At 42.6% G+C, this 16,590-nt stretch overlaps 1 protein-coding gene across 4 annotated transcripts in view; it reads right to left on the bottom strand.

Moving 5' to 3' along the window:
* The window catches only part of DNAAF11 (dynein axonemal assembly factor 11), an 85,054-nt gene that overhangs the window by 51,695 nt on the left and 16,769 nt on the right, over window positions 1–16,590 (bottom strand). For 3 of the 4 annotated variants that reach the window (XM_082363774.1, XM_082363772.1, XM_082363771.1), the window contains exons 2-3: window positions 10,243–10,410; window positions 5,716–5,793 (exon numbers count right to left, since the gene is read on the bottom strand). Coding sequence is in view for 2 of the 4 variants with exons in the window: in XM_082363772.1 (XP_082219898.1) it covers window positions 5,716–5,793; window positions 10,243–10,410 (246 nt within the window). In the remaining 2 variants the exon portion in view is untranslated. Of the gene's footprint in view, window positions 1–505; window positions 521–5,715; window positions 5,794–10,242; window positions 10,411–16,590 lie in introns of those variants that run through there. The other variant, XM_082363773.1, reaches the window with a different exon arrangement.

Raw genomic sequence — 16,590 nt, 5'->3', positions numbered from 1 at the left:
GTGGGGACAGGAACCGAATCCCAGGTGTGCCCAACTGAAAAGCGTCTCTGAACATGTCCACTAGAAGTTCTCTTTGCCGATGTCAGCTGTTTATTACTAACGTATCATCATGACCATGACCATCACCATCACCGCAAAACCCTCAAGCTAAAGCTCTGTGAGACACAATGTTGGGTCTCTAAGCACAAGCTGTTGTAGTCATACTTGTGTGAGGGGTGGGCTGAGGCCTGCAATTCCTACATGGATGGAGAGAGCCAGACCAGCCATCCTCTGGTGGGAGGAGAAAGGGGGAGCAAGAAAGGCCAGAGGTTAGATGTGGGTCAGTAGGCACGTGCGCGTGACCACTCCGCCCAACAAAGTGTTCATTCAAAACACCAGTCACCATAGATGGGCCGATATCCCGTGTCTCGTTACGATATCCCGTTATGTGATACGAAAACATAAGCAAGGCGGATAGACAGGGATAAAGAACCTCGGGGGCAGCGAGTGAGAACAAAATCTGCACCTGCCACGTAGGAGGTCAATAGACGATGCCTAAAATGAGAAAGAGTAGAGGACGCCTGGTATAAGCAGGTTACTTGGAAACATGCAGCAGAAGAATGAAGGGGAGTGGATAGCGGTCGCCTCTAGGGAGCAGGGCTTAGGGGGTCTGGGGGCGTTGACAACAGGTCTGTTTTTCAACACGAGTATAGATATCGCTTTGACTTTTGAAACTGTCTACTGCGTTACTATGGTAAAATATGAATTATTAAAAAGACGAATAACCAAAATGCACAAGAACAAATAAATACTTTTATAATATTCCAGACCCAGCTACATAGGTGAAGGAAATTCAGTAACTTCGTATCTTCAAAAAAAAATTTTAAGTATGTTGGAAAGGTTATGAGATTAAAAATATATATATATATTTTTCAGCATTCAATTTGTCAATACACAAAATAGGCTCTTAAGTGGCTTTTTTTTTTTTCTCTTGATCCAGAATTTCATTGGGGAGGAAAAGGTCCCAATCAAATACCTCAACTGGAAACAGGTAATTTGTACAAAGCTGTTCAGAACAGTTCTATTCACAAGAGCAAACATAATTAAAAACACTTCAAGCACCAAACAATAAGGAGTTATTTAAAGCACATCAACATATTTGATAATTCAGTCATTAAATCATAGTGATGTGAACTCAGCCAGTATATGAAGAATGAATATGAAACTAGACATATAAATATAATTAAGTTTATATCTCTGTGCCTGTATGTCTGTTTTACATTGGCAAAAAAAAAGATGTTAGATGGATTTTATGAAGTGTAAAGATATATTTGGGGTAGTCTGACTTAAGATACAGGTTACCTGGTATTTCTTAAGTTGACTTTGGGAGACTCTGAGAGGTATTTTAATTATGTTTTTCTTCCATATGAGAAAAGACTGACATTTGAAAGACTCCAACAAGCTCAAAAATTCATATAATTTTTGGATTTTGCTGTAATCTTGTAGATGCAGAACCCTCCAAATGTTCATTACATTTTTCAAAGAGATGAATCTTAAGTTTTCTTCTACTAGGCCTACACATAAGAAATTAAACCACATCTGCCATTTGAAAGAACAATTCTTGCTGAACTAGACAGGCTTGAGAAAACCTCCCTCCTTCAACTGAGTCCCACCCTCCAGCCCCTGTTCTGTGAAGATCCAGCTCAGTGGTCCACAGGGGTCTAAAGGTCACTGAAACCAACATGCTGATCTCCCAAGAGGGAGAGCTGACACTAATAGAAACCCCATCTCTCCTTCCAGGTTTTAAGGGTGGGAGAGGAGGGGCGGGATGGAAAAAAACAGGCACTTTATTTATTCTATCTTGGTGAATCCACAACAAGGAAAAAAGAAAAAAAAGGATACAGTTATGTTTTGCCATGCAGCAAAACAAACAAAGAAAAATCCGACTTATGTTTAAAATTATACTGAGATTTACTCAAGTAGGTGAGTTGAGTATATATATATCCAACCTCCTCCTCTCTTCCTCAAACATTTAAAATTAAACAACAAGTGCATATTTGCCAAAAGATAAGACACCCATCCCTCCCTACTGCCCATCTCCCCAAACATATCCTCAAACGACCCTGAGCCCGGTGCATCCGTATTAGAGCTGGAAGGCAGAGGACCAAAAGGGAGAAGTGTCCACTGTGGACCAAGTTCTCAAAGCTCAAAAAGACAATAGTGACAATACTGCCCTCTAGTGGTTGGTGGCCGACACAGACCGCAAAAACAGAACTCTCCACATCCTTTCAGATACTACTTTCTTAATGAAAATAACAAGCCAACTGAGAATGAGAGTTTTAATTATTTCTCTGACATTATAGATAGACATTTCACTACTACAAAACATAGATATAGAGCATTTTTTTAAGGTTTTTTTTTTTTAATTTATTTATTTTTGGCTGCGTTGGGTCTTCCCTGCGGTGCGCAGGCTTCTCTTTGCAGTGCCTCCTCTTGTTGCCGAGCACGGGCTCTAGGCGCGTGGGCTTCAGTAGTTGTGGCATGTGGGCTCAGCAGTTGTGGCTCGCGGGCTCTAGAGCGCAGGCTCAGTAGTTGTGGCGCACGGGCTTAGTTGCTCCGCGGCATGTGGGATCTTCCCGGACCAGGGCTCGAACCCGTGTCCCCTGCATTGGCGGGCGGATTCTTAACCACTGTGCCACCAGGGAAGTGCTAGCGCAAATTTTGTTATTTCATTTGTTCACATGTGGATATGGTAACAGGGCTGGAGAGGGGTAGCTGGGAAAGAGCAAAGGTTCCATTTCTAATGCAGAAAAATGCCAATGATGGAAAGAACCGTCTCAGTTCCAGCACTGATGATGGTTTGGGGGCTTTGACAGTGATGACATTTCAGGTTTTGAGGATGAACATTAAAAATGTATGATGAATATTTATGTCTTTATTGATATATGACCTTGATGGCCCCTGAAATACCGATGTCTACACTAGAAGACAAATAGGCTAAAATCCAACAGGACTTACATAATGTCCTCCTAATTTTAGCTCTTGGAAGATGGGAGTGGGGTGGGGAGAGGAGCTTGCCTGCCTCTGTCCCAAGCCCCTACCCACCCACACAGAGCCCACAGTGGCCCTGCCAGCCAGGCCAGAAGCTGGATGTGGAAACACCACCTCACAACTGCAGAATAAGCCCACACAGCCACCTAATCAACCAAATTCTTTGTGGTTATCAACAGACACCAAGTATTATTAGACATTTCGAAAAAAAATAACAGCACAAAATAGAAGCCTGCAAAGTAAAACAGGAAACCTCCCAGAATAACAAGACAAAGAGGTTTAAATAAGGAATACAGGTCAAGAGACATGGAAGATCAATCTAGTACAACCGCTTAAAAGAAGTTCTAGGGGAGATCGGAGAAAACAGGTGATGGATATGCCTGTTACCTTAATCGTGGTGATGGTTTCACACATGTGTGCATATGTCCAAACTCAACAAATTATATATATTCAATATGTGCAGGTTTTTGTACATCAATTATACCTCAATAAAGCTGTTTAAGAAAAAAGAACAATTGTGCTCTAAAGGACACCAACAAGGAAGTTGACAAGAAAACCCACAAAATGGGAGAATACATCTATAAATCATTTATCTGATCGGATTCTAGCGTTCAAAATAAAGAAATAAGTCTTACAGTTCAGCAGTCAAACAACAAATAACCTAGTTAGAAAATGGGCAAAGATTTTGAATAAAGAAGATTTCTCCAAAGAAGATATACAAATGGCCAATAAGCACATAAAAAAATGCCCAAACTTATTAGTCATTAGGTGAATGCAAATCAGGACCACAATGATATACCACTTCACACTCACTACAGAATGGCTACTATAAAAAATAAATAAATAAATAAATAAATGAAAACTGAAAATGACAAGTGTTGGCAGGGATGTGGAGAAACGGGAGCCCTCATAAACTGCTGGTGGGAATGTAAAATGGTGCAGCTGCTTTGGAAAACAGTTTGGCAGTTCCTGAAAACAGTGAAACGTACAGTTATCATATGACCCAGCAATTCCATCCCTAGGTACACTAAATTAACTGAAAACAGATGTTTATGCAAAAACTTGTACATTAATGTTCATAGCAGCTTCACTCATAGTAACCAAAAAGTGGACATAACTCAAATACCCATCAACTAATGAATGAATAAACAAAATGAGGTGTATCCATACGATGGAATATTATTCAACCCTAAAAAGGATTAAGTACTGACACATCCTACAACATGGATGAACCCTGAACACATTAGACTAAGAAGTCAGAACAGAAGACCATGTACTGTTTGATTCCACCTATGTTACATGTTCAGAATGGGAAAATTTGTGGAGACAGAAAGTAGATTAGGGGTTGTTAGGGGCTAGGGTAGGAGGTGAACGGGGAATGAATGCTAATGGATATGGGGGTTTCTTTTGAGGTGACGAAAATGTTCTGGAATTAAATAGTGATGATGGATGCACAACCTTGCAAATATACTAAAAACCTGTGAATCGTGTATTTTAAAATCGTGTATGTAAATTTAAAATACGTAAATTATATTTCAATTTTCAAAATACTAAATTGTCCAAATATTTCCATTCAGAAACATTTACATGTTAAATTTGAAGCACATTAGAGAGACTAAATGTAAAGAATAAAATTATTAAAATTAGAACTTATATGGACTATATTTGTATCCAGAAACCATAAAGAATCCATAAAGAAAAAGACTGATAAATTGGAGTATATTCATTTCAGAAGACTTCTGAACAATACCAGCATCATGACTGAAATAAAAGTAGTACACTCAAGAGAAAAGATTTATAACATATATAACAAGGTATTAATATCTGGAATGCATAAGAGCACATGAAGAAAAATCAGTAGAAAAATGGCCAAAAGATATGAAGTAGTTATTCACATAAGAAAAAATATAAATATTCAATAAACATCTGAAAGGTTATATGGAAGATCAATAATAATAAGTGAGGTGCAAATTTTAAAAATTACTAGAGAACAATGTCTTCTAATCTTTAGAAAACAATTGCTTATAAAAAAGCACTAGTGAAGTTGGGGGAAAATGGGTATTCACGTGGACCATAGGTACAGGTGTATATCAATACAACCCTTTTGGAGAACAAATTGGCAATATTTTCCAAAATATGCGTATTTAAACCCAGGAATTCCATTTCTAAGTATCTATCCTAGAAAAATATTTACACATGTACACAGAGTGAAACGTATTAGGATGCTCATTGCAGCCATGCTTATTACAGCAAAATGTAGAAACCACCCAATTGTCCATCTGCAGAACAACAGTTGGATAACTCAGTCTACAATCATTCCATTAGACAGCCTTCCCCATCCTTCCTGGATGTCAGAAGAACAAGGTAATTGTATGGAAGAAATTCATTTTGAAAACAATATTCATAGTATGATCCCACTGATACAAAGCAAAATGTAACAAAACTACCTTCTATACACCAAAGCGTTAATACCACTGCCTCTGGGAAGGAAACTGGGTTACGAAGGGTGAAGTAGACTTACATTTTTGAATTTGTCTATCTTGTTATCATTTGACTTTTTACAACAAGAATTGACAAACATAAGACTTATGTAAAATGTTAATTTGAAAAGTCTACCTATTGTTTAAGCAATACCGTTGAAGTCCAATTTTAATTAACAATAAATTATAAGAAGAAAATTCTTACCTTCCAAATTTTCAATTTTTTCAATGTTGTTTAAAGCTAAATTCAAATATTCAAGTTTCTTGAGTTTGCTAACATTTTCTGAAATATACAAAGAATGGAATTAATTAACCTTCAAGATAAAAGACATTTTTATGTAATCTATTATGAAAATGGTAACGAGAATCTAAGGATCATTATGGTTGTCAAAACCATGTTGCTTTTTCAGATCTGTACCTGTACTTCAGACATTGTTGGTTGCCCACGCAGCATCCATTTCTCCCTCTGTCCTTCCTAATGGAACCAACCCATTTCTGCTCATGTCTCTACCCAGCTCCACCTCCAGGGGGTTAGGCTTAACCAAGCTGGCCCAGCACTTGGCAATCCCATGTCCCTGGCTAGTGACAGCTCAGGAGCCCAGGCTTAAGTCAACCAGCCCGTGGCAGTCTCCTGGTGTGATGCAGGAGAGGGCATGCACACCAAGTACTCCCAATCAGATGAGAATGATCTGTATTTCATGCTTGCGGATTTCCTGTCTCTTTTTCCTGCTGGATGTTAAAAAGGAAGGAAATACTATCTTTACTGGTACTCATAGTCATCTCGCAAACCTGAGGGAACCAGCTGTAGGATGAAGCCCACTGTGACCGGCGGAGCAGAGAGAAGGAATCAACCAACCCTGGAGACTGGCCTATCTCTAGACTTATAGTTGGGTTAGATGCTAGAGTTCCTCACTGCTAAGCCATCTTTTTTTTTTTTTTTTAATTTATTTATTTTTGGCTGTGTTGGGTCTTCGTTTCTGCACGAGGGCTTTCTCTAGTTGCGGCAAGCGGGGGCCACTCTTCATTGTGATGCGCGGGCCTCTCACTATCGCGGCCTCTCTTGTTGCGGAGCACAGGCTCCAGACGCGCAGGCTCAGTAGTTGTGGCTTATGGGCTTAGTTGCTCCGCGGCATGTGGGATCTTCCCAGACCAGGGCTCGAACCCGTGTCCCCTGCATTAGCAGGCAGATTCTCAACCACTGCGCCACCAGGGAAGCCCTGCTAAGCCATCTTGAGTTCTGTTTTCCTTTACGTGAAGCCAAAATCATCCTGATACAGGATTATTGTTTTTAATAAATATGAAAGCCCATATAGGCAAGGCAAAAGCATAAATAAGTCAAGGAATCGCTGAAGGGTGGGGCCCTTTAAAAACAGTTAATAATACCATAGCTTACATTACTGAGTGCTTATTACACGCCATACAATTTTCTAAGCATTTTGCGTATTATCTCATTTAATCTTCATAACAATCCTATGAAGTTAAAACTATTGTCGTCTCCCTTATGCAAATGAGAATACCAAGGTGCAGAGAATAAATCCACTTGTTCAAGGTTAAGTGGTACAGCCAGGAAATCTGACTCCAGAGCTTGGCACTAAACCATTACACTACACTTTAAAAAAAGAGTCCTTTTTAAGATGACATGAATGTAGAAAACCCTGCTAAGAAATGTGCATTTGGGGCAGGCTCACTTAAATAACGCTTCCTCTGGACCATTTTTCAGGGATATTATGACGGTCAAACATGATGATTTAGAACCGTCACCCTTATCACTACTAATATTTCACCTGAAATTTATAAAATATCATGTATTTGTTTCCATAGAATTCCTGAGAATAACAGTTTACCTCTCCGAGCCTCAGTTTACTCATTTTTTAAATGAAGATTTTGGAATAAATTACTAAAGTTTCTCTCAGTAATTATATTATTCTAAGTAATACTGATGTTTACAAGAGTTCCTCAAGGCAATATCTGAGCATTTGACAGTCACAGACTTGTAGAGCTCTATGTGCCCAAGATTATAATACAGTGTCTAGTACCTATCCTGAACAAAAATACATAAAGCTATTATTGTTAAAATTGCCAGCCCACTTCTCCACTTTCGTTTTATGTATAACGCTGTAAATGCGAAAAGAGTCATCTGGTAGAAAAAAAGTTAAGATTTGTTTTGTAAGGATTTCCTAAATTAAATTAAATTAAATTGAGAACAATGGGTCAAACTGGTCAGGAAAAAACAAAGCTCTATAAGTAAAAGTATGCAGAGCTTCTTGGGCAGCAGGAAGGGAGTCTGCGTTCTCGGCCAAACCAGCCTGGGAGGAGTTCTCACCAACCTCTATAACCAGACCTACAAACTTGTACTGGACCAAACCCATCCCCCAGTTCAAGCCGCTCTGAGGCGTTCAGCTTGGGGCTCATCGGGAAGCTGTTACCAATGCAGATTCCGGGAGCCCACCCCAAGAGGCTCTGAGCCAGTAAGTCTGGGGTGAGGCCCGAGCCCCACTTTCACAGACCCCGGACAGTCCTCAGCTGACACCTGGAGCCCCACTAAGCAAAGCCTGGCCCCACAGCCCACCTGGCTCTCCCAGTGAGGAACAGAGCTTCAGGAAAGGCAGGTGTTTTGCAAACTTCTACCTCCATGGCCCAAGAGCGAGTCTGAATCCTAGAGAAACAGTTTTACTTGCTAAAAAAGTGCCTAAATGCCTATGGGTGGAGTAGCACTGAAAAGATCCCATTATTAGGATTTAAAAGCGTGTTTAATTTAAGAATACTTTGGAAGCAAAAATTTAAGCTTTCTCACAGCTCTGAAAAGGACTGAAATACTATGCTACTAATTAGTAATTGTGATGGACCCAGCTGCGGAGATGAAAATTTTGGGCAATCTTTTAGAGCTGCACAATTAGGACAACTCTTTAATGCTCTCGTGCATAAAAGCTAGTGGTTTTCTATAACAGCCTTTTTAATTGAACAATGCGCCAGAGTTTCTAATTTCTGGTAAAGTACAAGATGCCAAAAATAATTATCTGAAGGAATAGAAAGAATTTTAATAAACCTTCAAAAATGATGCAAATTCTAGACTTTTGTATCCCTAGAGCCAATTTTCAATTACCCGCTAAGCTGGAGGCAACTACATCAGCAGAGTTTCTCAGCCTCAGCAATACTGTCATCTGGGGCCAGGTAATTCTTTCTTGTGGGGGCGGGGGAGAGGTCCTGGGACGGTTAGCATGTCTCTGGCCTCTGCACACTAACTGCCAGTAGCTGACCCCTTACACACACACACACACACAGCAACAACCAGATATGTCTCCAGACATTGCCAAGTGGCCCTGCTGAGAACCACCGCCTGTGACCGTGGAGAGTTAAAGTATAATCTTACGATCCGACCTCTGGGCTCTAGTGTCAGAACCCACAGGGGCTGGCACTCACTCTGCCTCATCACCCCTGACTCCATCCCTTTTCCACCAACTCTGTTGGTTCTCCCCTCTGCTTCTACCTCCGCGGGGCTGGCCTGGGGCCCCTGGGTAAGTGACGATATTAATAGCAGAGCAGCTATTTTCTCATGAGCAGGCATAAAGCTAAGCACGTCGTTCCATGTAGCTCTAATACCATGTCTGTGTGTTAGATGTTGTTGTTCCCATTTTACAGATGGCAAGACTAAGACACAGAGGGACTAAGTTGACTGACTTAGTTTTTTGCAGAGGCAGTGTTCAAACCTGGGTCCACCTGACATTAGGGCCTGCACCTGCTCTTACCACTAAACTACACTGTAGCTTTTCTGAGGGTTGGGGGTCACTCTTCCTGTTTCTATGTGGCAGGATCCCCTGTTAGAGTGTCTCCACAGGCCTCTCTTCTCTCTGTCCCCTTAACTCATTCTTCCCGGGGGAGGGGGTGGCAATTGGATGGGGAGGACCCGCTTACCTGATGGGTGAACTGGGAGAAGGAAATGGGCATGCCCAGTCCCACCCTCTCTCCTGGGTCTGGGATCTCCCCTCCGGCAGAGGGCACACAGACTCGACCCGCTCCCGCCATAAAGCAGGGGGCCTGCGTGGGTAGGGGAAGCCTGCATTGTCCAGTTCTGCATGTAAGTGGGTGGTGGGTAGGCTTAATTCTGGGGGCATATTAGGAATCCCACTTGGCTGCAAGTCTAAGCCACATTCTCCGAAGAGTTTTTATCAGTTATAATGCTGATTTTTGGATCTCCATCCTCCTGACTCCTGTTTTTACCTCTCATTTCATTCCAAACTGGAGCAGTAAGCAGGGGTGTAATTGTGGAGCCCCCTCGATATCCAATACTGAGCACAATGCCTTGCACATGTACATTCTCAATACGTACGGCAGACCTAGTTACCACAGGCTGGGATCTGACAAGGATTTACTCAGGTCTCCCATAATGCTTTCAGGTTCACAGAGTGATGCTGTAAAACCATGACAAATGCCTGGATTATATCCCCCTCTCTTTTAAACTTTTTAAAAATCAGGTTTTAAATGACTACATCAACTAATGTGCTCCCAGCCATCAACTGGTCCTCCCAATTCCTTGATGGAGATGCCCAGGGCAAGGAGATGGAACAAGCACAAAAAGGTTCAGGGAAGTGTTCCATACACAGCTACTGAGAGATGGCTGTGTCTATTCCTCCATGTAATTCTTTTTCTTCCTCTAAGAATAACACTGCATTTGCCAACATTCTCCCATTCAAAATGTTAAAGAAACCATAAGAACAAAGTCCTGAAGACTCACCAATTTTTCCAATGAGATTATTTTGAAGATAGAGGATTTTTAAATCCCGGCACCACTTGTCAATATGTTCTAGTCTTTCTATTTCTTGCTGATGCAAGGAGAGTTCCTCCAGGGAAAAAATTATGCAGTCATTGTGCTCGGCATTCCGTCTAATAAGATCTTCCGTGACTGAAAGAAAAATTTGTTACATATTATATCTCCATCTCCATTAAGTTATTAATGCATTGGTTTTTCCTTGCAGTTAGATGTGAATTCTCCAGGCCCAAGTCATTTTCAAAAGGACAGAGATCAGAGAAGTGCTTCCTCCTGCTGGGAGTTTTTGTGACTCCAGGGTGACTCAGAAGAAAGATGTGGTGATACATTTTGTCTTTCTTACACTGGGATCTACACACATTTCGCTGTATGGATGGAGACCAAGTTGACAGGTAATGACCCTGAGAATGTGGAATCTTGAGGTGGTATCACGTCGAACAGGATGAGACCCACTAAGTAATCCAAGACAGAGCAACCTGCTCCGGAGAGGTACGGTCGGGCTGACAGAGGGCAGAAATATGAAAGCATCTCCATTCAACAGCCACAACCATTCAATAAGGAAAGGTTCACTCACTCATTCATTCATTCAACTGGTATTTATTTAACTAGAGTGGAAGAGACAGGAGAGGAACACCCCAGATTTTGCACTGCAATCTTATAAAGCACTTGGTCCGTTTCCAGGAGGAATGAAAGAAGCTGCTAGCAGGAGGAGGGGTTGCGAGAGTCCCCACCCCCCTGACAAGAGTGATGAGTAGCACGGGGCTGGCCTGATGCCACAGGCCAGGACCATAGGATGACGGTAGCACCAAGGTACTGGAAACAACACCTGGGTCCACAGTGAGGGCCAAGAACAGGATACGCACCCTCCTTGTAATGTGTACTAAAATCAAGGAGGTAATGACAATGGAGAAAACTTGTATTTTCCAGTGCTATTAAAAATTATTAATCCGTGTGAACCCTCACATTTTAGGTGGAATGTGGAAATATCACATGTCCATCCTACAAGATCATAAAGATTCATTTATTGCCTTTACAAGGTGCCAAGCACTGTCTAAATGCTATGCATGTATTAACATGTGAGTATGTACAATGATTATTTATCTTTTTCAGATGAGGAATTGAGGCACAGATAGTTTAAATAACTTGCCCAAGGTCTCGCTAGTAAGTGCTAGAGCGAGGTTTTAAGTGTAGGAATCCGGCACCTGACCGCGTGCTCTGAACCACTATGCTCCACTGCCCCAAAAGTGAGCAAATAAGAGCCTCTCAAAATTTCTCAAGCTTCCTAAATGCGCAAGCTTCTCTAGCGGAGACAAAGCTCTTCACAGCACCTTCAGCTGCCCCACTTCTGTGCCACATCCTTAAGTGAAGTTTGCCTTTTTTGAACAATGTGAAAACATGTACAAACTCCATCATTTGTGTGCAGTTAGCTGAACCCTCTGCTACTTCCAGTGGTAGGAGATGGGGCTGCTTGCGGTGACAGCTCTTTGGAAGAAAGACAAGGGAAATGCAGAGGTTAAGAGATTAAAATACCACACATGGGGAATGTTCCTGCCGCTCTAAGCTTTTTTGGCTCCACTAACAGCAAAGATGGCTGTAAACTAGGTCCTGGGGAGGGGGCAGGCCAAAGAGGTGTTAGAAGGCTAATAGGGCAGTCCCACCAGCCCTGGCTCGCTGGGATCCCTACTGCCTGCTGCACTCTGCCGTCTCTGGATGTTGCTGCTATTAGGCAAGCTGGCTTGAACAGACTGCTCTATTCAAGGAAACGAAAAACAATAAACTTTCTGAAAACCAAACTTGCAAGAGAAGCGAATTAAAACTACTCTCCAGAACTCCCACCACCAAAGTTGGTTCTAACAGCTTAAATCAACTGACAATGAATAAATGGGTACAGCCAAGTTGAGGATACATCAAAGCTGCTGTGTAGAGTCAATACCATTACCTGCCTCTGAAGTTTATCTACAAGAATTCTCTTAGCAAGGATGCAACACGGGTTAAGGGGTTGGGCTGGCACAACCAATGTTATTTCAGCTAACTTAATGAAATGTGGAAGTGATGCACCGCTGTGATGAAGACAGACCCTCAATGACTAACAGTGTGTACGTGACTTAAATGACACAAATCCATGGAGCAGGGATTGGACTTTGGAGGCCTCGCTGCCATTAGAGGTGGGGTCGATGGGCCAGGAGGACGTGCCCTTCCAGAGCCCATGCCCTCTCCTCCAGACCGTGGCGCAGGTGGAGAACAATGGAAGTCTCTGCCGAAGGGGCCCCAAGCCTGCCTCCAAGTCCTACGCTGGATGCTTCTCCAGGTCCATTCCTGAAGGCAGGCTGCACCGTCAGGCACACATTCCTACACCCAGGGGTGTCCAAGGAGCGGCCGTTTTCTGGGGATGTGGGGGGCTTGGATGTGTAGGCTGCGGTGTCTACCCTCATACGTGGGCATGAGGGACCAGGATAGAGCCGCGGATGGGAAGAGGAGGGAGGTACGGACGAAGGAGCTGGCTTTCCACAAGCCACCACGTGCTGGCACAGAACCCAAGGAGTCTGAGAAACTTATATTGAATGTAGCCTTCTGGGTTGTTATGAAGGTGTACTTGTCAAGGAAGGAAGATGCATTTTATTCAGCAGTTTGATATATAACTTGATACATGGGCCTCCACTCATATTCTTGCCCCCAACCCCCAGCTGCCCCAGCTGAAGGCTTAGTTGGGTACCCAGCTTGAAAACACAGCCTAACTTGAACCCCATAGAGCTGTCAGCCTCACAGATACAGTGAAGTCGAATGCGGGCAGGGGAGTTCTGATGGCATCTTGTGAAGCATCTGCACAGGCCATGTGGGGCCTCCTGGCTCTCGGGGACACAAAAGGTATCACAGGTTCCTCCAGGTCTACAGACTTGAAAACTTTTCTGATTTACCTAACCCTGAAGACTTGCTAGTCCCTCCAACTGTTGACTAAGTTCCCAATGGTGCCAAACGTCCTTCCTATGTTCTCTGGCTACACCTTTCTTAAAATTTAAGAAATTATTATTATTATTATTATTATTTTAATTTACTTATTTATGGTTGTGTTGGGTCTTCGTTTCTGTGCGAGGGCTTTCTCTAGTTGTGGCAAGCAGGGGCCACTCTTCATCGCGGTGCGCGGGCCTCTCACTATCGCGGCCTCTCTTGTTGCGGAGCACAGGCTCCAGACGCGCAGGCTCAGCAACTATGGCTCACGGGCCCAGTTGCTCTGCGGCATGTGGGATCTTCCCAGACCAGGGCTCGAACCCGTGTCCCCTGCATTGGCAGGCAGACTCTCAACCACTGCGCCACCAGGGAAGCCCAGAAATTATTTTCATTATGCTATTATGTGCATGAATTTGATCAGTTGCGTGCAATTGTCAAATCCTCCCTTTCAGAGGCATGTAGATATTAGGAAGGAATTATGTTGATCCGTATCTCCTAATCATGAGAATTAAGATGATAAAAATCACTGTTAGTGGAAAGGGGTGGGGAAAGGTGGGGGAGTTGGCATAAATAACAAATTTACACACACACGCACACACGTGGGAGAGGAGGGGCTCAGATTCACTCAGCACAACAGGGAAGTCTGCCCAACAGCAACAGTTACACACAATGAGGATAGATCAAAAGAAAATCAAGAGGAGAATCACAGAGGAAGGTAGAACTGTGAAGGTCTGGAATTTCCCAGCAGCCCCTTTCTGAACTCTTCTATGTTAAGCAAACTGCTGTGTGGCACACTGATTTCATAGTTACATATTGTGTAACTCAGGAAACTGCTGTTACACAATACTGCCTCACCTGTGATGGCAAACATCAGTGCAAAAGCCAGGGTCCCCAAGAAGAAATGTGTCAGAATATCTACATGGTGTATGGAGGTTATAGTGTTTCAGACTTTGAAATGGGAAAACATTTTGTGGTTTTATGTACTGTGCAATTGAGACCAAACATTCTTTAACTCCAAGGAGCACTGTTCGCCTTTAGAAAGTCCTACTCTAAATAATACAGCACTGCATTTACAAGAAATCACTCTAGGGACTTAAAAAGGCTTTGGAAGCATTAATATGTCATCATAAGACTATTTCAAGACAGATGGTATTACAGTGCCTATCACATGGTATAGAAGAACATGCCAAGGTACTTACTATATGAAATATACTTTCACTTCCTTATTTTGAAAAAATTCAAACAGCAAAATACAGGATTCAGATGGACTCTGAGAAGTGTCTCACCTACAGAAGGTCATAACCAATGTCTGAATGAGTGGCTGATGAAGGATACTAACAATTATAACCACAGATTCATACTTATCGCCCTAAAAGAATTCTGCCGTGGATTCCAAAGTTTTAAGCAAAACTGATGAGCTACCCTAGGCTTCTTTTCAATTCCTTAATACGACTGGGTTCTCAATAACTTGAGGGAGTTTCAATAAAATGACTTTGCAGGGTAGGGGGGGCAAAGGGCAAGAGGAGAAGTTTTCTGGAATACTAGAGGTTGTCATGTTGTGTTTACCATGAAAGAGATTTCAGTGTATTGAACGAGGTTCTAGAAACTCCCAAAGCCAACAATTTAGTGTTCATCCTTCAGGTTTTATATCGTGTTTTGTAAACAACCCTCTCTTTCTTGCTGGATTAGAATAATATTAGTAATATATGTTTTGGGCAGATTCTGCAGAATTTGTAAACATCTTGAAAGACCTAGTGGATACATACATGAAACAGAGATTTAATATAAATGAAGGGGTTACAAATAGGTGAAGATTTCATCTTGCAGCATCTAAACTTTTTTTCTTTTATTGTTTTCCATAGGCATTTTTAGAAACAGGATTACTCATTTGCCCTGCCTTTTCTTACTGACTCATGGTTATCATGAGCGTTGGTGGCCATACTCTACACTCTGATCCCATGACACTGTTAGAGGCACTCACGCAGAGTGTGCTGTTACAAACACGGACAGGGTGTACGGGGCAAGGACGGAAGAATACAGAAAGTACAGTGAGTACAAAGGAGGGAGTGATCCATGCTACTGAGTGACAAGAAGAAGGTCAAGCGAAGCATCATGGAGAAGAAGTCCGGGCTGGATCATGAAATGTGAGTAGATATTTGCCAGATAAAAAAATGAGGAAAGTACGCCACAGGCTATGGTAGATGCTACAGTGCCCAGTTCCCCCCTTCAGGCCTGAAGGATTACTTCCTGCTGCTGGGAGTTCTGCCAGAAGGCAGCCCTCACCTGCCCACCGTGAGGTCACCTCAGCTGAAGAAACACCTCAACCAAGGTCATGCCCCTTCCCAGGAAAGTCCATATCCAGTGATCGATTGGTGTGGGGCTAAAAGGGCCCAACCCTCTCACCCCAACTTGGGAAAACCAGAGGTCCGTTCCAAGTTCAGAGCTCCTTCCGATTTCCAGGTTGGTTGGCTAAGGCCTTTGTTAAGATGCATCCCAGCCCTTCTCCCCTCTCTGCCCGATCTTGCTTTCTTCCCTACCCACTCCAATGACACTCCCTAAAAAACCTCCAGCACACCAGCCTCCATCTAAAAGTCTGCCTCCTGGGGAACCCAACCTGGAAGGGTGGATACCAGAAGTGGCACACAAAAGCAGACGCTAGCTAACATGGAACATTGAATATTTGTTCCCCGTTGATAGTAACCTCACATGGTGGAGGGCATGAGCTAGATCTCTGGGGCCTCTTTCATAAGGGCAATAATCCCAATATCAGGGTTCTGTGCTCATGACCTAATCATCTCCCAAAGGCCCTGCCTCCTAATACCATCACCTCGAGTGTTAAGATCTCACCATATGAATTTTGGTGGGAAACAAACATTCAATCTATAGCAAACGGGATATTAAATGGAAGGGAACACACTGGTAAGTGTGACACATCAGGCATTAGGGAAATATGGGGGAAACTGTAACTTTAAGGGCAGCTGTATTGGGCGGCTGCCACTAAACACAATTGACAAGGTGAGGCTGAGAGTGACAACTGAACATTAAAAGCTAGCTGTGAAAACCACAGTACTACACTGATAGCACATAAAGAGGTTTTCTCCCTGAAAGCAGAGGGCAGAGAACCAGGACAAGGAGTAAATCATTAGAGTAGCAGAGCCTTCAGGTTCCAGACACGATGGAGTCACAGGCACAGGATTTACCCTCCAGCCTAAGATAACTAAAAATCAAGACAAAATATAAGAAAGTAATGCTTTTTTAAAAAAAATTTGTCATTGGGAACTCAAAAGGAGAAAGTATTTTGAACAGAATATAACATGAAAAAAACCAGCATATCAAAATCTGTGGGGTGCTGCTAAAACATAACTTGGA

This window comes from Balaenoptera borealis (genome assembly GCF_965194805.1).
Source record: "Balaenoptera borealis genome assembly, chromosome: 17".
Classification (NCBI taxonomy): Eukaryota; Metazoa; Chordata; class Mammalia; order Artiodactyla; family Balaenopteridae; genus Balaenoptera; species Balaenoptera borealis.
This window is presented reverse-complemented; position numbering and strand designations above follow the sequence as displayed.